We start from the raw sequence: 27,279 nt of genomic DNA, 5'->3' as shown, positions 1-27,279 counted from the left end.
GATTTTGACGTTCAGCTTCCACATGCAACTCCAAGTGAGCATCGTCTTTCAAAAAGAAAAGTGCTACTGCTCAGTAAACAAGACCTTTAAAAAATTTTGAGTGATATATAAGCCAAAGGAAAATGGAAAAAGGAAGATTTGTGTCAAATATCACTCTTCACAAATAGATTTTAAAAAAAGCACTGCAGCAAAAATCTTTGTCCAACATTTGTTTAACATGAAGCATTTGGCGCTATCTCCTCTATCCATCTATCTCCATCTATCCATCTATCCATCTATCTATCCATCCATCCATCCATCCATGCATCCATGCATCCATCCATCTATCTAAAACGTATTGACGATAACATTTGCACCATTACTAAAAATGCTGGCCTTTGCAGAAGCAAAAAGTAGCTGTTCTGTTTCTTATTTATATTAATATTTTTATTCTGGTGTATTCTCCTGCAAAATTAAGTCTTAACATGTCTATTCAAATGAATAGCAGTATCAGATAAAACAAATATCTATCATTTTCATCCAGAACAGTGCAGACCTATGATTTTAGCTGTAATTTCTGCCATTCTTTATTCTAAATAATTACGCAACAAAACATCAGCAAGATAGATTTATATTTCTTATGTGGTCTTTATTAGGCCCACTCAATAGAAAAGAACATAAATGTAGGCTTTGATTTGTCTGGGGAATTTTATACAATATTTTTGAAGTACTTTGATCTATCAGGTTACTAAAAATAACTATAAAATCTGTTGTATAAAAAATTATTCTTGAAGCATTACTTGGAATTTTTCACACTTCATTGTGAAATTTTTGATAGAAAATGTGAAAGATTTGTCTTAATAAAATAAATTTCTACCTGTGTTGATAAATGAGTGCAAAATAAAATACTGAGAAACCCTAAATCAAATAAGTGAATAATTTCTTTGACTTTTTCTTCTCAAAAAGAAAAAATAAATTAACAGTAAATAAATCAGAAGCTTTTCTTTTTGCAGTCTTTTGTCACACTTGAAATTAAATGACAAAAATCCACAGGAACAGGGATTAAGAGACTGTTGCCCTTTGGGATTTGTGGGATTTTTTCCACAGATTTTGTTCTATAAGATGCACTCCTATAGATAGGACCTATAGATAAGCTAAATGTTGTGTATTATATCATGAAGTCCTTTACGTGATGCAGAATAATGAGGAGCTGCAGCTAAATCCTCTTCCTGTCCCAGGCGGTGGATTAGTCAGCGGTTTATTCTGCTGTAAGGTCTGTAAGCTCCTACTGAAGGAATCCATCTAGATTTCATTTATTTGATCTACAAGATAAAACAAAATGAACATAACTGTGTAATTATTAACAAAATATTTAAAACTAACAGTTAATCATAGCAGATGTCATTGAAAGTGCAATTAAAAAATGCAAAAAATGTATCATAACTGCCTGATTTTCCTAGACTTAATCTAAAATTACCTATTTTCAGCATCAGATGCTGGTTACTAGTGTCGTTAGAAACTTTAAAAGCCTGTCACTGATTAAAACCAGCCTTTTAAAATTTAGTTGTCTAATTTCGATCCCTTAGGATCAGTTGGTTTGTTTTAACAAAACAAAAGAATAGGCTTGTGGAAATATCCTAAATCCTAAACAGACATTTCACCATGATCAAAACCCAAAGCGTTGAAAATGGCGTCCATTTAGAAATAGTTCCAATGGTGCGCAGCCTTTAAGTCATCACGGACTGATGTTGGTTGATGCGTTGGGTTTGTGTCGAGACGATGAATGGCGCAGTTGGTGATTTTATCTAGCGTCACAGAAGTCAAATTACCAGATAAACTAGTTTTCTCAACATTTCACACATGCGTCCTCATTTGGATAAACGCAGCTGGGTCGCTTTCCAGCAACACTTAATCTACGTGAACTTGTTTACCGATATGTTCATATTTTTTCACACTTCTTATACATAAGGAAAACCATTGATGTGTTGGGATGACAGTCCAGACAAAATAGTGGCAACAATTTAAAAGGTATTTGATTAACTCAGATTCTTAAGGATTTAAATATTAAATTTAAAAGTCTTTAATACTCATCAATACTTTGCTGAAAATATTGACTTTATTTGCTTCCAAACACATCGATTCTGTATCCCTATTTTAATGTACGATTATAGAGTTTTTAGTCTTTGGGACAGTCTTATTAGTCGTGTCGCATCCCAAACCGATAACGGGACAGCTGATGTACGCCATATTTTCCCAACGTCTTCAAGCCTCCCATCCTCCTGTAACTAGGCTTCGACTGACGAACCCATATGTAGGTTGAACGTGCAGAAAACTTTCAAATTGGCAACTTTTGGTACAGTCATCTTCCAACCAACCTGAAAATGAAATGGCATCAGAAACTTGTGTGCACAGGACAGTACGCACCTACCTGGGCCAAGAGAAGAAGGGACCGGGTAGCATGGGAAGCCAGCGTCTCGTCGACATCCATGAAACGACGGAGAGACGTTGCTGGACGCACACGTGGCTCCGATCAAACCAACCACTGGCCTATGTCCTCACGCCATTCTGTGTCCCTCCACCCCCCGCCACCTCCCGCTCCTCCTCCTATCCTGTATAGGCTCTCCTCCTGCATTCTCCATCTTCTTTGCATCCTCTCCTCTTGGGTGTTCTCTGTCCCCCTTGAAGTGGCACCTTTTTCCCACGCTGTCATTCCTCCAGATTTTTCCTCTCCTCTTCACAGATGCAAGTCACGTCCTCTTGAAAAATGAAGCCTTTTCCATGTCATTACCCACTTTTCTACTTCTACACGCAGCATACTGAAAAAACTCCTCTGATCTGTAAGTTGCATTCAAGAAAGAAAAAAGAAAAAACACATATGACTATAAAAAATCTATAAAAGCTATTTATGAGCTGATGCAGGAAAAAGAAAAGCAAAAGCAGCACTCGTCTAGCACCAGAGCAACGCTGCTCTTCACGCCGCAACACTTTTTCACAGTTTGAGCGCACTGTTGGGGGACAGAGGCATGAGAATGAGGCAGTGGGAAAAAAAAACTCCTATATAAATAAATAAAGAGAGGATGCCACTGTTGCTATACAGAGCGAGGGGCTTAGTCGTCTCCTGAAATCCTATTGGTCGCCCTGTTGCCATGTACTCAGCAGTCAGCAGAGATGCTGCTAACAAATCAAGGAAATGTTCTAATATTAGACTGAATGTTTCTAGGCAGCAGGAGCCCGTGACCTCTCAACTCCGACAGCGTTACGTTCCACTTCACAGATCAGCATAATGAAAGAAGTGGTGTGGAAGTAACTGCTAAAAAAAATTGTTACGGCACCGTCAACAAAACGGCATACCCGCACCCCCCCTCCCCGTTCCCAATCCCCTCCACCTCGTCTCACTCCGTGATATCCCAGTTTGTTTGATTGCAGTGACAGGGAAAAAAGGAAAAATACACTGCAGTTTCGAATGATTTAACGTAGCACATTGAATATTTTTCCTTATAAAAATTAAACTGTGAATCAAAATTAAACTGTAACTTGATATAGAAACATGATAAATAAAAGTATGATTTCGATTAATTTGACCTGAACGCCTGGGTATACAGTAGGTTGTGTTTTTTTTCTGTTGCAGGTAGGCAGGTTGAGCCTCTCCATATTTAATTGTGTAGGCACACTGCATGATCTGATGTTACTGAGCAGAACATTAGTCGAAGCATTTCTGTCTGAGCGGGTCGTTGTCTTTTCTTGTCTCATTCTGCTGCAATCCGGAGTAAAATAACTCCAAATCGACTCAATATTCAAAAGGATGTTTCAAGTTTGGCCTCTGGGCTGTTGATGTCTGCAAATTTGTATTTTCTAGACACTTAAAGCTTTACATCCACACAGTCAGAGTTTATTAAGCATGTTCAACACGAGGGGGGTGGGATGACACCAGACTGGTTTGTTTTTGGGATGATGTGAAGTAAAAAGCAAAATTTGGAATATTAAAAAGCTCCATCACTATTTCCCAGTGTAGAATGGAGGTGGATGGAAGAAGCACACGGGATCTCCTTAGTCCAACCACTATGGCCCCTTCTGAAGACTCAGAGGAAGGAGAGTCTACTACTTTGCCAGAAGACACTCCAGCAGGAGAAGATGCCAAAGACTCTAGGAGTTGTGTGGTTATCATGGTTGATAACTCACCTCAGTATTGCTTCTAGGTATTGATCAGTGGTAGTCCATCCATAGGGGGTGCTGCCCTCCCTGACATAAAGGGAGAAAATAATTACAAATTAACTATAAATGTGTCAGAAGCTCCAACAAGAATCTTTTTCTGCAGCCACCACTGATATTGATCTGGGATGGCGCCTGTGGAGCAGACCAGAGACGTGGTCTCGGCATTTAACAGGAAGGGGGACTCAATGAGATTGTTCTCTGGGAATGTTTACTCTTGTTTGTTGAAAAGGAAAGGAGGCACTGACCTATTTTTGAATGTCATATTTATGTTTAACCTTCAAATGTTTTTGAGAGGACTGTGGTTGTTTTCTGCAAAAGTATAAATTGCGAGTTGAACTCAGGTTGAGCTGTCCTTCATCCCAGTCCAGATGTATGTGGACTGGATGTTGAGATTTAGCACAGAGAGTCAAGTGTCTCCTTCAGGAATCTCAGATAAGATGACCTCCAGCTGGCTTTGGGAGGACTTGAGATCAGCAAACGTCAGGTTCAACAATCAATCATTTTCGTTATGATAAATGATGACCTGCACTTGTACAGCGTCTTTCTGACTCAGAGGACTCCAAACCGTTTTAGGCAAGACGAGCCTTGTTCTCCAAAGTTATTAGTAACAATATTAACAATTCTCATGTTCGGTTTGTGGCTGTTGTGACTTATTTGTCATTAAGTCTTTAGTTTCTATAGAAATACAGTCCTGTTGTTAGCACTGAAATAGTATTTGTGCAAGTGTTTTATTTTGAAGGGAACTTTCTGAAAAAGCATTCTTCTTCCATGCCTGTGTTGTTGTAGAGAACTAACCCTGGAACTAACATATGAAAATGACGTTATGAAGCTGTGATGTTGCTCACATTAAAAAAATTAGCATTAAATGTTCCAGTTAAAGACGCTGGCGTCCGTCATCATTTCAGAAGCCTAGATTCCACATTAGAAGCCAACTAATATTCCGACACAGTTAGCCCCCAATTTCTTATCCCAAACTAATGAGTTTGCATCCTTTTTCTATGCATAAACATCAGACTGGCCATTCATTTATACAGGTCAACCAACACAACCAGACCACTACTATAGGCACACAGGAACAATCTGACGTGAATGCCAGTTTTGGTATGATTAGTGTTAAAACACTTAAGACCTTAAATCCTTCCACCTGCTGTCTGGACAATCTACCAACTAACTTCCTTAAAATGTTTTTAGTTGCTTAAAAGCTGATGTACTGAATAATGTTAATTGTTACTAATGTCAAGTTTTTTTTCCTAAATAACTGAAAACTGCTGCTGTTAAGCCTCTTCTAAAGAAAGACAAATTAGATCCCTTAGTGATGAATAATTACAGACCGATCTCTAATATCCCTTTCATCGAGAAAATTATTGAAAAAGCAGTTATGGTCCAGCTGAACAACTTTATGGAGACAAAACACCTCCTAGATGGTTTTCAGTCAGACTTAAGACAACACCACAGCACTGAGACTGCACTGATTAAGGAATTAAATTATATTTGTGTCAATACGGATTCAGACCAAACATTTGTGCTGGGGATGCTCGATCTCAGTTTAGCTTTTGATACTGTGGACTAGGGGTTGTACGAACTAGTCGACTAGTCGGCTTCACTGCTCTGTAGTGACTTTTTATGCCTGTCATCGACTAGTCCCTGTCACGTGATAATGAGCGACAAGATGCAGTCCTCGGAAAAGACAGCAGGTGATGAGCTCCTGCGCGTCGGGAGGCGGAGGCGACGCGCTGTGCCAGAGCGTCGGTACTGACACCGGCGGTAAAACGGACATTTAACCAAACTGTGACCTTTACCCTCTTGCAATTTAACCTTCCCCTCACCCATCCTAACCTTAACCAGCTTGCGCATGCAAAGCTCTGATCGTTGACGCGCTCCAGACATCTGCGTCCTGAGCACGGCCACAGTAACGTTATTAACAGGTGTCGCCACCTCAAAAACAAATTTAACACGCAATCGTTCATGTCGCCACATTTCCTTTTATGTTTTCTGTCTTTTATTTGTGCCTGATGCTTTTCGCTGCTGTGGAGCGGGGCTTATCACCTGTTTTGTCCTCGGTGATGCACCTAACTGATGCGGCCGGCGAGCAGCGCGCACTCCGCTGTTTTTGCGGTCGGTAGATCTTTTAGAACTGCAGTTCAAAGGTAACTCATACGGTGAATATATATGAAGCCAGGTAGCAGTTTCTCTTTAGGATTGAGAGGAGATGCAGGAAGATAATGAACAAACAGGACAGAAAAATAGTCAAATAAAAACAAGTTAGTTTTTGTACCTGGTGGTTGCAACAAACAGACACCATTGAAGGTAATCAAAAGTGAGGAACAGAAAATGAAATAATTATTTTAATATGTAGAGCAGCAGGAACTCTGAGAGGCTGCAGGCGCACTGCGCGCGGGGGGGGGGGGGGGGGGGGGCAGTATAAATGCAGAAACTACCGCTGTTAAAAGAGATGTGTTTAACTTTGAAAATGTGGGAGCAATTTTAATTGTCAAAAACTCCAGCAAACCAACCGACCGGTTTTAGTAAGGATTCTACGCAATGTTTGATAAATGAGACCGCTGGTCATTAAGCCAATCAGTAAAAAGTTTCCTATATTAAAAACCCAGCAAATTGCATCGAGTCACTGACTAGTGTCAGAGTTTATACAGCAATCCTCATACTAAGCAAGCATGCAACGACAGTGGAGAGGAAAACGCTCTTCAAACAGGAAGAAACCTCCAGAGGATCCTGGCTCAGTATAAGCAGCCATCCGCCACGACTCACTGGGGATCGAGAAGACAACGCAGACACACGCACTCACACACACAATATATATACCGAGTAGTGTTTTTATGGCTACATTGTAATTTCTTAGTAAATATGTTGCACAATCTCTCATTAATAAACACAGCCAGACCTATACCTTTGCGCTTACCGCTCAGCTCCATGCTCCTGTCGGCCCGCATGAGTTTAAATCCTTCCAGAGAAACCTCAACGTCAGCTATGAGCTCATTCATCCACGTTTCCCTAAAAAACAGGCTACAGTGTGTAGTCCCACTGCAGCCTGGTCAGTACTGTGAGTTTGTCAATCTTACTGGGCAGAGAGCGGACATTTTCCATAATAAAAATGGTTTACATCTCAGTTTCCTCTCCTGGAGCTTACGTCCCACTCTGCAGCCCCTACATTTTCTCCTCAATTCTGGGAGCAGAAGTGGCTTTTCTGTGGAGAAGAGAGACGGGAACCGCAGCGCCAACAGCTGATCCCTGGCGTAAACAATAGGTGCCGGAGGAATTTCCCACTGCGTTCCCAACAAGTTCAGAAAACAATAACCTGACGCTGCTATTGGTTTAAGGATGCTGATGGAGAAGTACAGAGGTCATAGGGAGCTACATTGTGTCTTTGTAGATTTGGAGAAACAGCATGCTCTAAGCCCTTTCTTGTTTGCTTTGGTGATGGACAAGCTGACAGATGATGTTAGACAAGAGCATCCATGTACTATGATGTTTGCAGATTACATAGTGATCTGCAGTGAGAGCAAGGTGCAGGTAGAGGAAAAGCTGAAGAGGTGGTGATATGTACTAGAAAAAGTAATGAAGAGTAGTCACAGCAAAACAGAATCCATGTGTGTAAATGAGAAGGACACAAGTGGAACAGTGATGTTACAGAGAGTAGAAGTAAATAGGGTATAGAGGATTTTAAGGACCATGGGTCTACAGTCCAAAGCTGCAGAGAGAATGGAGATGAGGTGAAGAAGCATGTGAAGCAGGTTGGAATGGGTGGAGAAAAGTGTCTGGTTTGATGTATGATAAATGGGTTTCAGATGTAGATGACACAGGGTTCCCCCAATGCTTTATAAGCCTGGCAGCCCGCCAGGCTTTGCTTGGCCACCCGCCAGGCTAAGCGTCATGCCCCGCCCCCCTTCCTGACCCTACCGTGTCCGCTGACACGAACGGCACAACAAAACTAGAGCCCTCCATCAGCTGATAACTGGTGAGAAACAGCAGCGGAACGTGTACAACCCCCTCACCCCCACCCACGCTCTCACGGAGGAGCGCTGCGGGGCAGAGTGCGTGACCACCCCCCCACCCCCACGGAGGAGTGCTGCGGGACGAAGCTGGACACCCCCCCCGTTAAATTCAGAATAGATTTTAAGATCCTCCTTCTCACATATAAAGCTCTTAAAACTCAAGCTCCATTATACATCAGTGATCTGATTGTTCCATATGTTCCTAAACGAGCACTTCGCTCTCACACTGCAGGTTTACTGGTGGTTCCCAGAATATCTAAAAATAGGATGGGAGGCAGATCTTTTAGCCATCAGGCTCCTCTCCTGCAGAATCAGCTCCCTGCTTCAGTTCGTGAGGCAGACACCTTGTCTACTTTTAAGACTAGGCTTAAAACGTTTTTATTTGATAGGGCCTATAGTTAAAATCTGTCCGGATCTGGACAAGTGGGGGAGTAGAGGGAGGTGGAGTGTACAGTCGGTAAAGACGGCTCTCCCTTGCCCTGCCTCCAACATGCCTCCATCTAAAAGGCTAGGTTATCCAGAGTTACCTCTGTAGTTATGCTGCTATAGGCTTAGACTGCTGGAGGACATACTGACCACTTTCGACACTCGACTACTTTCTTCTACAATTTGCTCTTTAACTGTATTATTTCCTGCTGTTTCAGCTGTTGACTGTATTTTTTCTTTAAGTGTTTTTCTCCCCAGAAGAAGCTACAATGATGTTCCGCTGAGCTGTGGTGGCCTCATGGACGGGATCATCGGCTTGAATATTGTTGCTAACCACCAAAACATTCTCCCTCTCCTGATAATAACATTTTACTTTCCTTGACATTGAATGTGCTACTACTAGTTTACCTATTTAATTATAGATTCACTACGATAAATACAACAAAGTTTATCTCTCACCAAATAGAATATTTACTAAGAAATCACAATGTAACCATAGAAACATTACTTTGTATATATGTTTTGTGTATGTGTGTGTGTGTGTGTGTGTGTGTGTGTGTGTGTGTGTGTGTGTGTGTGTGTGTGTGTGTAGGCTGGTGTTGGTGTGTACGTGTGTCTGCTCTGTCCTCGATCCCCAGTGAGTCGTGGCCATCGACATACATATATATATATATATACATATATATATATATATACATATATATATATATATATATATATATATATATATATATATATATATACATATATATATATATATATATATATATATATATGGACAATGGGTTTCCATAGACTCCAATAACACGTTTTGGAGGAAAAATGGGAGGTGGCCACCACTGCCATTTTGACCGTGTCACAGGTTCCGTCACGCCCAGACAATTCCACAAAAGGGAAGAGAGGTGGAGCTGAGGGTGGGGCTGTAAGGATGGGATCAAATGACGACACCCGGTCGAACTAGCTGCAAGCTAACCTGAAGCTAACCCAAAGCTAACACGGAGGTGGGAGCTGAGCTAATGGAGGTAGCTACCTAGCTACAACCGGAGCTAACTCTGTGGAACACCAGCGACCTGAAGCTAACACGGAGTTTGTGTGGAGGTTTGTGGTGCTTTTTCATGAAAACTATCTTTCTGTGAATAAAAAAGTATTAAATCGGTAAGTTTATAAGTTATTTCCTTAATGAAAATATATTTTGCTTTGAGCAAGTTTTCAATATTTTTAACGTACCGTATTTTCCAGACTATAAGTCACTCCAGAGTATGAGTCGCACCAGCCATTAAATGTATAATGAAGAAGTAAAAAACATATATAAGTCGCACTGGACTATAAGTCGCATTTTGGGGGGAAATGTTATTATTTTTCTTACAAAATCTGAGACCAAGTGTTTCACATTGCAAGACAAGTACTGGTAACAAAAACAGAATAAACAATGCGGCGCAGCAGCGCGTCACGGTCTCCAGCAGAGGACGGCGTTGTTTGAAACCCTCCCAGCGGGACAGGGGAGCTCCTGGGTCAGAGCTGGCCCGCAGCAGCGCACCACAGGCTGCAGCAGGTGATGGCAGGGCAGAGGAACTGAAACTTGGGCCGGATCCAGTGCGCAACGGCGCGCAACAGGCTCCAGCAGGTGATGGCTGTGTGTTTTTTATTCTCAGCGGGGCAGGGGAGCTCATTCCTGGTCTGGAGCCGGCCCGCAGCAGCAGAGCGGTATAGCCTACATAATTTGATATAAAAGTCGTTCCGGAGTAAAAGTCGCAGGATCGGCCAGACTATAAAAAAAAGTGCGACTTATAGTCCGGAAAATACGGTAGTTATTAGTATTTGAGATAAATTAGCAGGCTAAATACATTTCATATATTTCTAAAACTTAATACTCGTTTGTATCTTGTAAAGCCAAGTAGCCTTTACTCTGGACTCAGTACAGTTTACCAGAAGTAAAGAGACATTATACAAAGTCAAAGTCAAAGTCGTTTTATCGTCAATTCTACCACATGTGCAAGACATACAGAGAAATGAAATTGAGTTTCAGTACACACAATTCAACCCGAGTTGCGCTACCTTAATAGATGAAAAGGGAATTACATGAGGATAAGTTGGGGGAGGGAAAAAAGGCATACCAGAGTTACTCTCGACAGGGCGTAGCTGTACTATGCAAAAAAACACCTCAAACATCAACATTCACAACATGAGACTCCAATAGGAAGGCGGGGGGGGGGGGGCTGGGATCCTGTTTCTCCAGGGTGAGCAGCCATGTGTAGCGCTCAGCCAGCTGTATCCGCAGGAGGGAAGGAGAAGCGCAGAGTACATTGAGTTCCCGCATATTGATGGCCTCGCTATGCAGAAGTCCACAAAATGGGGTGGGTGGGTGGGGGGGGGGTTCCACAGCATCTGTCTGCATTTCTTCCTTCGTGGGGGTTGTTGTTGGCAGTTCAAGGCTGCCTTGGCGTCAGATTAGGATAACAAGACTGTGTTTGGGTCAGGCAGAGATAATTTTCCCCTCTGCCTTCAGTCTGTAACTGGTCATTCCAGTCCTTCAGTGAAGCCAATTCGGGTTATTAAACATCTTCACACCGCCCGGTGATCCTCTCCGAGATGACATCCATTTTGCGCACTAACACCGGTAACGCATCTAAGACATTGTCCAGCTTACGATTCACCTCAAGTAACGTCCCAGTCTGTGAGGTCTCCACCCAGATGGTGCTGTCCATGGGTGCGGGTCGCCCTCCAATCGCTCCCGTCTTCCCAATTTTCCAGAAAAAACAGATATCCTCCCACTCCAATCAGAAGAAATCCAGTGATCATCAGGCTAAATATCCACATATCTTCGATGTCCTCAATGGACAGCTGAGAGAGACATACGACCTTCCACTCCTTCCAGGAATCGAGCATATATCCCGCTGCGTGTGTCCCATGAGGGCAAGTGGGAGCCCCCTCCTCCGTTCTGACTCTAGAAAAAATCTTATCAATCGCGTTAAATGACCAATTAATTAAATCCATTTCTGAAAAATAGGGATTTCCAGAAGAAATGCAGAGAAGCGCTCTGTAGGCAGACGGGACAAAAGAGCCTTGGGAAAAAAAAGATAAGGGAGCAAAGCAGAAGCGTCTGTGCTCTGTGAGTGCCAGGACGTGTATGCCCTAATAAGCCACAAGTTTTCTGCTGTACCAAACTATGTTGTTAGAAACACACAAAATATTGCTGTTTATTCATAAATCTATAATGTTTAGTACATTTTTTGACATACGTAGGACTCCATGTTTTCCGCACGCAATGCACTTTGGGGGGGCGACGACGTATATTGGTTGCTCTTGGAAGTATAGCTATTGACGCTAGTGTTTGTTTACGCGCTCACCATATTAATAATTAAGTTAAATGCCGCATTGTGCTACTTTTGGATGTAATTTCCAGTCAAAGGGCAACAAGGGGAGTGATGTGCGTTTACACAGCTCTCCTACTGGCAAGAAGAGGAGAAAGCAGTGGGAAGATGCCTGTGGACGGACACAACTTCCCAAAGATCTGCGGCTGTGTTCCCAACATTATTCTCCTGATGCGTTTGAGGCTCATAGTCGACCACAACTACTTAAAGAGTTCCCCAGAGTGGCTGGGTATAAGAGAAGGCAGAAACTAAACGATTTACCAACCATTTTCCCACACAAGAAACCTAAACGCCCTCGGAGAGACAAGAGAAGCTGGACGCTCTCATGAGCAGGCAACACGCTCCTGCAGCTGCCGCTTCTGTCATGTTGGGCGAACTATCAGACAACACACCACTTGTCACGGATGAAGCTGAACATTCACCTCTCCCGTCAGTAAAACAAGCAGTAAGTGTAGCAATACAGTGTTCTCCAAATAAATAATATCTGCAAAAATGACTAACGTTGTTTCACTAAATATCCCAATCATCTATAAAGCACACAACAGCTCTGGATGCTAAAATTCTCCTAAATCATTCATAATTGAATAAGTCTGATCAAACAATAGTTTACTGTTAACTTCTGCTGGCAAAAATGTGAGCTTTTGACAACAAACACTCTCCCTCTCTGTTACTATGGAGACAAATTTGCCGCACACGCACCACCGGTTTTGTCCTCCACTCGCTTCATACCGTCCTTCTTGCTCTTCATTTTGATGTTCGTTTTGTGAAACATCGTCAGTGATGTCCTCATTAATGTTTCCCAAAGCCAGCCGGTGCAACCGAGGTACAACCATATGACGTCACTACCCAGAGTGCAGTGTGCAACGCTAACAACAATGGCGACCTACAAGTAAAACAATTTTTAACAAATTTTATAAAAATGAAGACATCAAGAAGGTTTTTTTTACACTATTTTAATATAACTGATACTAACATTTATCGTTTAAGAACTACCTGCATATTAGGCATGTAGCATCCTGCTTGTAGGGTTTTCCAAAGAAAAAGAATGTCAAATTGCTGACATTGCTAATGCTAAGCGCTAGCAAAACAATGACTCACGCACAGCTGTCCCTCTCTGCTTAGCAGGATTGCGTCACTTCCTTTGTCAGTTTGTGGTGGGATTGAGCAGGAGAAGATACCGTTTACGTTGTATTGGTTCATGTTTAGAAATAAGTCCTTGCTGATTCAAGTACCCTCATTTTTGCCAGAATTGGCGAGTATTTTCGATGCTGGCATCGGCATATCCCTAGTTTGGACATGTCCAGAGGAGAGGCATTTAAAACATAGATAGAAGGATAATAAGGTTGAAGCCACCAGGCAGATGGCTGAGAGAAAGACCAGAAAGGGAGAGTCATGAATGGAAAGAGGACATTAACTTAGATGTCAGACTAAATGGAGACATATGGTTAGCTGTGGAGACACCTGAAGGGACAATATGAAAGAGAAAATTAGTTTTTTTGTTTTTATCACACTTGCATTGATAAAGATCTGGAAATGTGTTTATTATACACAAAGTTTAGTTAAACTCAAACGTATTCTAGGTCGTTAATGTGTACATGTAAAAACTTGGTGTGTCAACCTGGTAGCCCTTCATATGACTCAATAATCATGAAGTAGCTCTCAGATTAACAAAGGTTGTTGACCCCTGACAAATCACACCCCTCAGAGTTGTCATGACTGTAAACTTGACCTTAATAGATCTCACATATTTTGTGTACCATGCTGTAAACATGTTTATTCCTGCTTTGAAGTTGGCATTTTTGAACATAGTCAATGGGAATCTGCTCTGTTTCGGATCCGGTCCCTAGTGGATGAGGGGGGAACTGCAACTTTTACCACCTCTGTGTTGGTTTCAAATTTGGAGGCCAAAAATGGGCCTTTGCTTATGTCCTAAATCACACATATGTTGAACTTTCTGGGGGTATCCTGCCACGACTGCAGCAATCTATCTGGTCCTTTAAATGACTCCCGCAGTGTTGAATCCGTTTTTGGCAGACCATCGTTTGATGGTACAACACCAGCTGTGCCTCATAGTGAGGGTTAAAGCTACTTGAAATATGAGCAATGCCACTACTTTTAAACATATATTCATAATATTAACACATCTTTTTTATCAATGCACTTCCTAAACAAGTGAAAGCAAAACTTAAGGACAACTTGGATGAATTTTCCTTTTTTCTTTCTATTTTAATGTTTTGCTGAAAAGTATCAGATCAGGACTCGGTAGATACTCAAAATCAAATGACTTGGACTCGGGAGCAAACTGAAAACACTCCTCTAAGCACCAAGTTTACGATTTGCCAACTTTGAAGCCCAGAAACTAAGATTTCAACCACTCAGTAGTTCGTCCGTGGCGAACATGAAAAGCTCGCCAACCAATTTCGAAACAGAGCTGATTGAACTCCACTTTGGTGACATACTCAAATCAGAGTATGGCTCTATGGCTGCTGTAGTTTTTATCTCCCCTCCCCAACACATTGACCCAACTCCAGCCTTAGCTGCTCAGACTCTCACCAGCACATACCTATGTAAGCAACTGTTGTCTGTGATAAAGACGAACCAAACAACACAGGAGTCTCACTGATGAACTCCTTCCCCAACTCAGAGCCCAACCCCAAAGATGCAGGTATCTGGCTGGAACAGATGAGCATCAGAGTAAATCAGTGTGGAGCAAACTGAGCTTGAATTATTTTGTTTTCATGCACTTTTTCTGCTCCAAAGCATGAAAGTTATTAGATGAGATATTCTCATTAAAGAGAATTAATTTTTGATTTTTCTTGTTGGCCTGTAAAAAAAGATGAAACCTTCTCTATATGGGGGTAAGAAAGGCTACAGATAGACGAATAGATTAGAAATAGAATAGAAAATCCATTTACTGTCCCTCAGTGGGGAAATTTTGGTGTCACAGCAGCAATAACATTCAATTCAGGAGCAAAAAAGGAGAGTAAAAAAAATAAGAATAAAGAGTAAACATCAATGAAACATAAAACAGCAACACTTAAATGATTCAAATTCTAAAATGCTGAATATATACACATGTTAAGGAATAAAAAGAGTGAAATAAATCGAGACATAAGTAACAACTGATGTGTTTTATTTAAAATGTATTTGGTCGTGTGTAATTTGGTCATATCAGGTTCGGTGTTTATGCAAAAATAAATTTGTTTCCAAATGAAAATATTCAACAACACATATCTGAAAGGAAAATGTGTACATTTGCGGTCACTTTTCCAAAAAATATTGAGTTTGGCCCACGACTTTGTCCCAATTTATCATTTTGGTCCATTGAGTTTGACACTTCTGGTCCATTAGCCTACGGTAAATTCAACAATAATCTGTAATTTTTTCTATAAAATTAATGTTACAGGTCTCTAAAAGACATAAACACTTAATCCTTACCTGTCCTCCAAAAGAAACTGTGCCACCTCCCCGTCAGTTTTAAGCCTTTACGTGTCGATAGCCCTTGTAGATCACAAAGCTCCCGCCATCTTTTAAAAGCATCTCCAACGTAAATTCTACTCCACTGCGTAAACTTGTCACAGCACGTTTTTCAGAAAGACTTTTTAAATTACTAAATTATCTTTGAGAAGTAAAAGGCAGTCATCTTGAACCCTCTCAGGCTCAAAATAAATTTTGATAAAAGGACAAACAGCTAAGTCCTTCAGGGGTACTTCTCAGTTAAAAATGCTCATGAAATACGTGTGTGGAGCAACCAGGTAGGTAGGGTTTAACCAACACTGCAGATCTGCAACGCCTGCCTCCAGAGGGATCACTTTGGCAGTTCACTCCACTGTGAACCTCCAGCTGGCTCATTGTCGTTGATTGGCAGCGCCCTCTTGTGGCTATGTGGAGTAGAGGCATAAATGACGTGTCAAAAAAATATTATGTATATATATATATGTATGCATAGATGTGTAAGTATATCTATATGTATATATATGCATATATGTGTAAGTATATCTATCTATATATATATATATATATATATATATGTAAGTATATCTATATCTAGGCTTGCATAAGTGATTTGTTTTGTTGACTGGGGACTCCCCAGTGGGGAGAGATTGAGGGGAAATATAAATTCTGAAAGTGTATCTACTTTATCCAAAGCAAATTTATTGGGGGAAAAAAAAAACAACATCCATCAATGTTTTACATTTTTATTTCAGATAAGAATATACATTTATGAACAGCATCCTTATGAGCATACAGCGCTGATCACACATTTTGACTCTTGTTATATAATTATATATATATATATATTTTTTTTTTTCATTTGCAGCTTAGTAGAGGTTTAGAATTGTGCTCAATTTTCCAAGGTGTGACGAAACCAGACACCAAAGACAGAGCACGGATGTAAGACACAGTGATCATGTTCTGGACATGTGTGAATTATTATGAAAGCTGTGTGCATTTTTTACACTGATGATTCACTACAGGAGTGTGCCATTATTAAGGCAGCTTTATTCATATAGCACATTTCATACACAGAGGTAGCTCAATGTGCTTAAACAGTAAACGGTAAAATGTTAGTTATGTGCAAATAATAAATGTAAGGGTTTATTCCCATTACATACACAAGAACTGGAAACCTAAGTTGTTAAAAAAATAAACATGACAATTCAGTACATAATATAATCATCAATGGGTTTTATGGAAAAAAAATGTTCTCATATTAACAAAACTTTTAAATGCAGGACATATTGCAGTAAATATAAATATGTGTTTAGGGGAAGATTCCAGTGGAGCATTTCACAGCTCAGATCCAGTTGTACTTGCTGATCCGCCTCAGTGCGCAGCAGGGATTGTGTCAGTCTGCAGGCCAGGACTTGTGGGGGCTTGTGGGGCTTCTGGGCTGAGTCTTTGGACTCCCCTGAAAAGCAAAATAAACCGAACATGGTCAAGGTGCAAAGATATGAAGTCTTTGTGGGTTGGGCTAAATTTATGTGAAACCACTTATAGTTGCAATATTTGGTCCTTTTTAAGTTCAAATAAGCTATTCTTTGTTGATAGTCATGTTTTCTAATAATTAAATTACATCCCAGTTAATAATGTAGACTGGTTTTAAATGCAATAGAATGGTGTCTAAGAGTGTCAGTTAAAACATTTGCAAAGGGACTTGATGTAATGTTGAATAAGCAATAAAAATTATACTTCTATAAAACAATATATAACAATATATAAAGCAAACAGTATACTTTACATATGCTTGAGAATGAATGTGGGTTCTTTATTTGCCATCTCTACGTGAAACCTACAGTCCAGGCATATTGGATGTATAGTGCAGAGTTCTCTAAGTCAACAATTAATGAATAAAAGAATAAACTATATTTTAAAAGGATATAAGTAAAAATTCAAGAAGTCCTAACTGAGGTGTAGTGTAAACACAAATTACATTTCTGGGCAAATGTAAAGCTCATTGTCGAGTGAGCTATTACAGAGTTAGGAGTACAGCACATTTCCAAAAGTTCAAATTTACATGCAGCCAGTAACCCTTTTAAAACCCAAATATTCACAATAACCCAGTTCCGCAGGTCCATGTAAACACCGCCAAAAACCCGGATATGCTCATAACCTGGTTTTTAAAAACCTGGTTACTACACCTGGGATAACCCTTTTCTAACCCGAATGTTTGGTCGTGTAAACGCATATCGGGGTATCCCCATCAAAGCGTGTGTTCTGCACATGCTCTGTTCGCAAGGAATCTTGGTCTTTTGAGTAGCGAGACGTCTTGTATGCACCAGAACACCGGAAGTAAACAAGTTGGGAGCAACATGGCGAGTCGCGGCACAGCACCACACTTTTGGAGTGACGAGGAAACTAAAGCACAAACAAACGCGGTCGCTATCTCTTCCGAACTGGGAAACATGTTGTTGTTTTCATGGATACCGGAACAAGAAGAATCGGAAATGACGCATATTGCGTCTGGACGTAGTCCATACGTCCTGACGCTACCCCAACGTCCGCATTTACATCGGGTTATGCAAGTTAGTGGTAACTCTTTCTATTTATGCTTGTAAACGGGTTATTCTGATCAACTCAGAAACCCGAATACCGACCTTAACCCGATCATAACCCGGATATTGGCTGCATGTAAACATAGTCACTGTGTCTAAACCTGATTTGAGAGACTGGTTTTTATATTACTTTCTGATTTTATGTAGTGTTTCTCTTTTATAAGATTGAATAGTTGATTTTTTTTGCTAGCAGACTCAAAACAGAGATGACTTTTTTGCATGGTTGTAAAAGCAGGAATCTCTTTAAGAGTCTTGTTGACACCTGAAGGGGGCAGCAGAGCATGATCAGTCAGCACTGCCCACACCCTTACAGTCTCCCACCTGAAGGGGGCAGCAGAGCATGATCAGTCAGCACTGCCCACACCCTTACTCCTATCTGACTTTAAAAACAAGAGAAGCTACAGCTAGGCTTTGAGCCTGATCTGCAGCAGCCTAAGCACGTTTGACAAGCACCATATTCAAAGCTTGTGACTTGACCTTTAAACTGAACAGATAAAAAGTAAAGAATTGACCTTTTTTTGGACTAAACCATCTTTGCTCTACAAAAGTCTGCAACCATCCTTTCTATTGATGATATGAGAGGTCCTTTGGGTCTCAATAACCGGCTGCAGAGGAGAATGTGGATGAGAGAACGCACTCACCAGAGCAGCCTGGGTCTTAGCGTAGTTCATATGTGCATAGAGAAGCACAGCTGTGTCATTGTGGGCTGCTTCCAGTGCAATGGACAGAGCATTACTGCCATCCTGCAAACATGAGAGAAAAGCAATACAACAAGAGAAACTGTGAGGTCAGAGAGCTGAGCTGAAACAGACTCTCCCAGTTTCACATCAGCTGTGCGATTCACATAATTTGTTGATTATGGTCGGTTACGTTACTATCCTGCATCTGTGATTAGCCGGCAAATAAAAAACAAAACAGGACATTCTTCTAACCCCCATCCCAAAAATGAATCTGCCTTTGCCACTTTAAGTTTCTCGTCTCTCATTTGTCAAGTGGAACGTATCAAATCTAAAACACATGATGCTGGAAATTCTTCCACATTGGATGAGCTGCTGGTAGTTTCATCAGCCCTTTAAATGGTAAAGTGTTTGATAGATGGAGATGCATCATGCAAGCTACTTTTAACTTCCTGTAACTCAGCCTAATAGTGGCAGTTTATCTTTTGTTTCTGTTTCTCCTCCGGAATGAGGAGGTGGGGGCTTTTCCAAACCTCCTCCCTCCCTCCTGTCCAGCTGTGCTGCATGAAACACAACCCAAACGTTGCCTCTACCAAATGGCCTGCTCATTCTGGCACAGATGTGAACTCAAATATCTGTCTGCCTGGGTTCTTCTCAAGCATCCAGACAGAGCAGCTTGCTGTAAAATCACTTTAAAGTTCACTGAGCCGATTTAGACAAAGTCGTGTCGGAGGAAGTAGCGAAAAGAGTTTACTTGTTTAGAAAAGTGTCGTAACAAATGTTAAAATTACATTTCTTTACATTTAGACCTTCTAGAGTCAACTTTTAATCCCTGGTAAAAGTTTCTGCTTGTTACAGCCGATTCCTTCACAGCTTGTTTGATTAAGTATGCAAAGATGCAGCACAAGAGCCCGCGAGGCGTTTGTGAACACAGAGGGGGTTGTTGCTCTTTAATTCTTCCCCTGGGACATGTGAGCAGCACAACAACTGTGTTTCCTGTGCCTAGCACTGATCAGACTCAAAGACAGACGACACTAATCTGATTGCAGCTTTTATCTTTTTGGGGGGGGTTTTTTTTTGGAATGAGAAAGTATTTCAAAAATTCCCAGAGAAGTGTGACATGGAGAGGAAGCTGTGTGGACAAGTTTCCCAAGAGGAGTCGTTTCCTGAGCAGGCTGAGCTGAATCGCAGATGAGAACGTTTTCACGTTTCCCACCAGACAACTGGATTTTGGAATTTGGCTCAGAGTTAGAAGCCTTAATGTTCCTGTAATTTGGCGAATTGGCTTAAAGTCTTTAAAAGCCTTACATTATCCACAATGAAGATGTCGCAGCCTGGCTGTTCGAGGAGGAGTTTGACGATCTCGGCTCGGCCGTGCTCACTGGCACACATCAGAGCCGTGGACCCCTCATCGTCCTGCACGTTTACATCAGCGCCACACTCCAGCAAGGCCCGCACCATCTCCTGCCGCCCGTGGCTGACCGCTAGCATCAGTGCTGTCTGGCCGGCCTGCAAAATTAAAGACAAAAATGTTTCATTCATTGGTCAGACAGCTAATTCTGACTCTTACCCGCCTCTTCTTGAGAAGAAATATTGTGCAAGCACAGTTTGAGGTAATAAATACTGTCAAATACACACATGCATCAATGATCTTTCAATCATGCTGATTTTGTTTGAACATAGCAAAATAAAGGGAGCTTTATTCATGTTTTGCATTTTACTATCGCTGAATAACATCTATGTCATATTTGTGTGCATTTTTACCCAGGATGCATCAGTAATCAATAGGTTGTTGACTCATTTATCACTTCCTGTTCAACAGACACTCTGTAGTTGGCAGTAAACTGAATTCTTCATGCCTTATTCAATCTTGTGACATCAGACCAAAATCACACAGCTGTGGTTAGATTAAGGATTTGTTCCATTTTTATAAAGCCTGTACAGTTTTTGATTAATTTTAGTGACATGACAGCGTCTGTACACTTAGCTCATTAAAACAGTTTAACAGGGACTTTGATTGGTTATTTTTTTAAAGATTTGAGTCCCAAAGCTGCACTAAACATAAACAAAAACAATGGCAAGGCTAATTCCAGAGCCTAAATTGCTTTGCGTGCCACATGGTTTACTCCTAACAGCAACAACAACAAGCACCAGTAATTGGGTTTATAGAGAGCGATGCTATAAATTCAGTCCCATGACTTGGCACGGCGAGAGCCAGTCAGGCGCCACAGACGCTACACAACCCGATTAAATCAACTCCGGAGATAAACTATACGCTCACTAAATCTACATTTTTGTTTGGTGAGGTCTAAAACACCTCACACACATCTCAAATGAGCTTTCTAAACAATACTATTCACATGATAAATGGTGCAGATCAGTGATTCCGTTTTCAGCAAGAGGGAAAGCTGTTCTGTGTTCAGATCTGAAAAGATGAACAAAGGGAAGATGTGAGGTCAATTGAACTCTAAAAAATTCCCATTGTGTTAAATCTTTTTAGAGAGTAAATATGTCATGTTTTATATTTTTATTAATCTTCCTTAATTAAGAAAAAACACGCAGAGGAACTCGTGTTTGGGTCGGACGGTCTGGAGCTGGCAAGAGAAACCAAACCAAAAAAAATTATATAACTTTTTTCTCATCTAAGGAATCATTTGTTTTCACCGCTAATAAAGTTCTTAGAATACAAACAAACTAAATAACTGTTAGATGGGTAAGAGGCTGAGATGAACCGACAACACTAACGTACCTGGCTGGCCTTGGCGTTGACGTTCCCCTGACCGAACAGCTTCTTCACCACAGCCATGTCTTCCTCTTCCTTTACAGTAGAGAGAGCCGCCAGCATGATGGCTGTGTAGCCCGCCTTGTTCTGCTTATCCACGCAGCACACACCTGTCAGAGTCAGGCAACACCGCCGGTGATGTCAGCGTGAAAATTAGAGCAGGAAACAAAATTCTGATGTCCAATCCGACCACTTTGGAGAAACCAGATAACTGACCGACCTGTGTCCAGCAGCAGCCTGACCACGCCAAAGTTGGAGTGGGAGACGCTGTAGTGAAGAGCTGTGTTGCCATTGCCGTCCGTCATGTTGACGACGTGCTCCAGCAGCACCGAGGAGACCTCAGAGAACGCCATCAGGTAGTCGGATACCCGCGATGGCTGTGCCATCTTGCCACTGGAGATCCGGAACCACTCCAGCTGGACGGTGTGTGTGCTGGACAGCTGAGGGTGAGAGTATGAAGAAAGACACCAGACAAGAGAAGATCGAAAGTGAGACATGTTCTAACAACCCAACCCTGCCAATAAGATGAAAGTTTCCTGAATGTCAGACACAGTTGGCAGTTTTGCTTGCTTTTAGCACCCCCTAGTGTTCGTTTAGTAGAACCAAAAGCGAAACTTATCTCCTCACTGTGCGTTCCTCTTTTTAACATCTTAATCTAACAACTGAAACATCTCCTCAGCCTTCATTGGCGTCTACAGGAGTGGTTCACCACTAAATTAAACAAACCATCTGTGTTCGTGATCCAAAACAACCAACAAACCAGACCAGCACTCTGAAGTTGCAAATGTGGTATACTGGCCACAGAGGGCGTTGGGGGTCTGAGTGACATTTCATTAACACTGTAAAGGGTCATTTTAGCACATACTGGCTCAGGAAAATAACATGATATGGATATGAATAATGCTGTTGTTGACTTTCCTTTGCTGTGTTGAAATGATGAATGAACGTGCGTCGCTGGAATTAAAACTCAGAAAAAGGCTTGCACGCACCACTTCCTTACTCTTCAGTGCTTTGATGTCATCGTTCAGGTGGTTCTTCAGAATGAGGCAGGCCTCTCGCATTTTGGAGCTAAATTCAAACCTGTGATAAATGAACAGAACTCAGTTTGGGTTTGGTTTGGATATACTAGCATACATGTTAGTTAAAGCTACTTTTCTTTCACAGCGTCGGACGAATAATTCGCAGCTCTCAGCGTTTCCTCATCAGTGTCGCTCTCATCCAGGTTGACGTTTCTCTCCTCTTCCGAAGTCTCTTCCTCCAAAGCTGCCTCGTCCTCTTCTGTGCTGTCCAAGCACTCGCCTTCTCCACTTGCTGCAGAAGAACTTCCATCTTCGTCCTCCTCCTCTTCCTCACTAGAGGTTGATTCATACCTAAAGGGCATACATTTGTGTAAAGACACTTTCCTAGCTGACCTTTGACTTATTTTGACAGGATTTTAGTGTTCCTACCAACCTGTGGGCGGTCAGCTCTTATTTTAGTTTAGCTCAAGATAAAAATAAAAAAACGGGTTTCATGTTGCCGTCACGTACCCTCCGTTTAGGATTCCAACAAACTGCAGGCTCTTCTTCCGATTCTCGCTTGAGCTACTCCCATCCTTCCTCTTCATGATGGATTTCAGCATACCTGTCAGCACGAGGAAGACGAACAGCTTAAACAATAGTACAACTTTATGAACACATCCTTCTCGCACAAGCAACGACCGACTTAAATCTGTCACTTTAACAAAAAATAATTAGATAAATGTTTTTGTAGATAAGCCAAACCTCAGGAAACTATTTTTTCTGTCTTGATTTCTGAATAATTTCATAAACATGTTTTGGAGTAAACAAAGTCATTTGTAAGAAATATACTCGAAGCACACGACTGAGTTTTTTTTTTTCCAAACACAATTACTGGACGGCCAAATGAACTGTTTGTGATGCTTTATATCCAGAATGAAGTCTTACAGCACCACAGCAGTTTATCCTCAGAGCTTTTGTCTTTGCAGTCACTACGAGGAAGAACAATTCCCCTTCTCACTTCCACACGAGGTGCAGCTTTTAAACAAGGTTACAGATAAAAACTATTGCTCAGTAAAATGAAGAAAACAAGTGTCTAATCCAGAGATTTCTCTTTTATAAGATAAAAAGTTTGAATATGATGCAAAAGTTGATTTCTGTCAGTAATTCAACTTAAAAGGTGAAACTAATGTTTGAGATAGACTCGTTAGATGTAAAGCCAGATGTTTCAGCCTTTATTTGTTATAATTGTGATGATTATGCCTTACAGCTTATCAGAAGGTGAAAAGGTTTAATATTCTACACTCCGAGTGTCACCCTCTAATCTGCTACTGAATCCAGAACACCTGTAAAGGGTTCCTGAGCCTTTAGATGGTCTCTCAGCTGAATTACAGAAATAAATGGACTTTTACACTAAACTCTAGTTTTTACTGTTTTACTTGTAGATGGTAAGGACTAGGCAAACTTTATAATTATATATAGAAATGCATAATAAGAATTATGTTTATTTCTGTTTTCTCCTGAGTACTGTCAATCAAAACATTATGTTTCTAACTTTGACTTTAGAGGACACTTGTTCTAACACACTTGCCTGTCTTTGTGTTATTAGCTGTAATTTCTTCTTCTTCCACTTTTTTCTCATCTGCTCCGACCACCTCTTCTTCTGGGGAGACCTCGTACTCAGCAATGGTCAGCTGTCTTTTCTTCAGCACAGTAATTTTCTCCTCCTCCTCCTCGTCTGACTTCTCATCACTCATCTTCTCCCACTGGCATCCAACGCTGACCCGTTCCACAGGTTCTGATGCTTCCTCTGCAGCAGAAGCATCAGTCTGGGTGTTCTTCTCAGCCTGAGTTACTACCCAGACTTCACCAACGCATACGTCTGTCATCTCTGGCTGACACATAACTGCAGCGTGCTTTACTACAGAGGTGCACGTCTCTACCTGAGCATTTTTTGTGTCTGGTCTGGTGAGTGTTCCTTTCTCAAATGTGACTTTAGAGGTTTTTTCATCCATCTGGGTCCTAAGTATTCCCATGTCTTTATCAGCTAATTTCAGTCTATCTTCTAGAGCTGTAATGAACTCCTGCTGGAACTTAATGGTGTCTTGTAATGTGTCCATCTCCCGTTGTGCCTCGGTGCTCAGCCTGAGTTGTGACTCCATGACCCAAACCTCAGCCTCTTGTGTCTCTGCTCTGACTTGTACGCCCTCCTCGTGGAACACGAGGGTCTCGGTTTCGGTCCATTTCTCACACGTGTTCACTTCCGTGCACGCAGATGCATCCTTCACACCGAGGCTGTGGTAGAACACAACAGAGGTCATGGCCGTGTCGTCTCCTACAGCTACTGACTTCTTTAGAACGGCCGTTTTTTCTGGAGAATTTCCTAAATCTTTAGATGGCAGTTGGAGAGATTTTTGATCCTTTCCCTCAAACTTCTCCGTCAGTCTTTTCAGCTCACTAGATTTCACTAGGTCTTTTTGTCTGCTGGGTGAAGTCACTGGACTGTGGTGGGTTTGGAGAGTCTCTGTGGTTTGAGTAGAGGACTCTGTTGACTGGTTTTTCTGCAAAGAAACTTCCATGGATTCTTTCTTCTCCTCCAGGGCCAACAGAAGCATGTCTTTCTCTGCACGAAGCTTGGCCACCTCCTTTTCAAGAGCAGGAACACCTTTTACCCTTTCCTCCATCTCCTTTAGCTGCTTCAAGGCTGTAGCCATCTGCTCTCTGACTGTCTGCAGCTGGTTGGGTGGAATCGGGGTTGCTGTGGTGCCAGCAGCTGGAGTGCTGCGCCCAGAGGTCTGAGGACTGGGTTTAGTCCAGCTACTCTGCAGAATGGAGATGGAGGATGGGAGCTGCTTGGGAGGGTCTGCGAGCTGGAGGCGCCCACCGTTCTGGTGCTTGTGGGTTTGCTCCTGCTGCAGCCGCCTGCTGGTTTCCAGAAGAGTCCGCTCAACTCTTGGATTCCGTTGCGGCGGAGGTGGTGGCACTTTGGCCCCAGCTGACAGGGGAGGGCTGCCGAGGAGCGTAACAGGAGACAGACAAAGACCTTCACAGGGTGCAGAGCCGAGGCGGTTTCGTGGAGGAGGCGGTGGAGGAGCTCTTCCATCTTCACTGACCGGGGACGAAAGGGATTCGGTGGATGTCCATCCACTCGTACGTCCCCCAACACCCGGACTCCTCTGGGAAAGCCTGAGTCCTCGCCCAGAACGCCGGGCGCCGACAGGTGCCCGGCGAAGGTTGTGCCCACTTTCAATCTCTTCTACATATTTAAGGAAGTCCAGGTCCAGCTGGAATCCATAAGGAGTCTGAACGGAGTAGGAACCTGACTGGTCAGCCTCCTCCTGACTGGAATAAACAAATGCAGAGCCTAAATCTGAAAAGAAAAAAAGACGTGCCAGTAAACAAAGTGATCCGGCGTCTCCGTTCTCCGAGGTCCACCTTAAACATCTGATTTCAGATTAGATTTAACTGCAAACTGATGGTAATCATCTAGATTTTGTTATAAACTGATGGTTAAACACCAGTGTTGTCACATCTAACGTTCTGAAGGAGACAAAACGTTTATATTTATAGTGAGATTTCTTACCAGGCATTTTTGGATTAACTTGCACCGACTGGGTCATTTTTCAGAACCGAACCCTTTCAGCGCCCACAGCTTCAAATGGGGTCCGGGCTGAAAAAGAGAAGAGAGCATTCAGTGATGCATCTGCCATGGTTGTTTGGGGGCCAGGAGTAAAGAACTTCAAGATGCGCCACCATAGCAGCCAAAATTGAAGAGTGAAATCCCGTTTGAAAGGTGGATATAGATGCTTCTTTATTAAAATTGTAAACCAAGTGAAGAGAAGCCTGAAGAACTTTTTTATGGCTCATTACCGCATGGGGCAAGCTTGACTGGGTTCAAAAGAAAATAAATCTCCTCTTTCTCAGACAGGTTTCATTACATGCATCCCATGTTTACTTTTCCTTCTTAGAGGGGGCTTCAATCCATTCACACCTCAAACCACACGATAACCGCGCCATTAACAACATCACTGAACCGCTTCTTCCAAATGTACTCATTCTTTAAACTCCTGCTACTCCACAGCTTCTATCCAGTGTTGTTTGGTTAAAGTTTTTAGGAAATTACAAACAATTTAGGATTATTATTATTATTTTATATTTTCTGAGCTGGTGCAGTCGGACTAAAGGCTCATGGAAGAAAATGCCTTACATTTAATAACCCGAGGAAAAATGGATGAGAGTGGCAGATTTTGCCTTAAAAGCAAGACGTTTACCTCCTTCAGTCACTTAGTGAGCGATTTCAGTAGCAGGAGCTAAGGCAGACCCCCCCTTTGGTGTTTCACACTGCCCTGTCAAATAAAGACACAACAGCGATGCAAAACACAGCTGACTGAAAACCGACACACAAAAAATAACTGAGTAAATAAAAAAGCCTGACACACATGGAAATAGGAAAATCCAAGAAACATAAACACACAAGCTTTCATTCAAGTCGTCCACTTTACACTTTTATTTACTTTGCGTGGTTATTCTCACTCACACCACGTAGAAAACACCTCCTCCACACACACTTCAGATACATGCAGTCAGTTATTTAGTTTTAAACATACACACACGTGTTTCCCAGCAGCCTCGAGCACATTCCTAACACATGCTGTTGAAACACGCCACTCGTCCTCGTAGCTCACCGACTACCAATAACCTGTAAACATACACATCACTAGATCAGACTGCAGCTTTTGCACTTTTACCGTCAAAGAAAACAATAATT

The 27,279-nt window shown here is 41.8% G+C and overlaps 1 protein-coding gene across 5 annotated transcripts in view; it reads right to left on the bottom strand.

The window, feature by feature from the left end:
• Positions 1–16,625: 16,625 nt before the first annotated feature.
• kank3 (KN motif and ankyrin repeat domains 3) overlaps positions 16,626–27,279 on the bottom strand; it is a 28,073-nt gene continuing 17,419 nt past the window's right edge. Inside the window, exons 1-12 of one of the 5 annotated variants that reach the window (XM_054752212.2) lie at positions 27,119–27,227; positions 26,783–26,857; positions 26,095–26,181; positions 24,103–25,881; positions 23,043–23,136; positions 22,665–22,883; positions 22,503–22,593; positions 21,734–21,953; positions 21,481–21,623; positions 20,040–20,240; positions 18,696–18,797; positions 16,626–16,910 (exon numbers count right to left, since the gene is read on the bottom strand). In XM_054752212.2, the coding sequence (XP_054608187.2) occupies positions 16,848–16,910; positions 18,696–18,797; positions 20,040–20,240; positions 21,481–21,623; positions 21,734–21,953; positions 22,503–22,593; positions 22,665–22,883; positions 23,043–23,136; positions 24,103–25,881; positions 26,095–26,131 (2,949 nt within the window). In that variant the 5' untranslated portion in view covers positions 26,132–26,181; positions 26,783–26,857; positions 27,119–27,227 and the 3' untranslated portion in view covers positions 16,626–16,847. Of the gene's footprint in view, positions 16,911–18,695; positions 18,798–20,039; positions 20,241–21,480; positions 21,624–21,733; positions 21,954–22,502; positions 22,594–22,664; positions 22,884–23,042; positions 23,137–24,102; positions 25,882–26,094; positions 26,182–26,782; positions 27,007–27,118; positions 27,228–27,279 lie in introns of those variants that run through there. The other 4 variants (XM_070554216.1, XM_015970845.3, XM_070554215.1 and 1 more) reach the window with 4 other exon arrangements.

The sequence above is a fragment of the Nothobranchius furzeri genome, chromosome 8 (genome assembly GCF_043380555.1).
Source record: "Nothobranchius furzeri strain GRZ-AD chromosome 8, NfurGRZ-RIMD1, whole genome shotgun sequence".
NCBI lineage: Eukaryota > Metazoa > Chordata > Actinopteri > Cyprinodontiformes > Nothobranchiidae > Nothobranchius > Nothobranchius furzeri.
The sequence above is the reverse complement of the archived record's forward strand: the minus strand, read 5'-3'. Positions and strand labels throughout refer to the sequence as shown.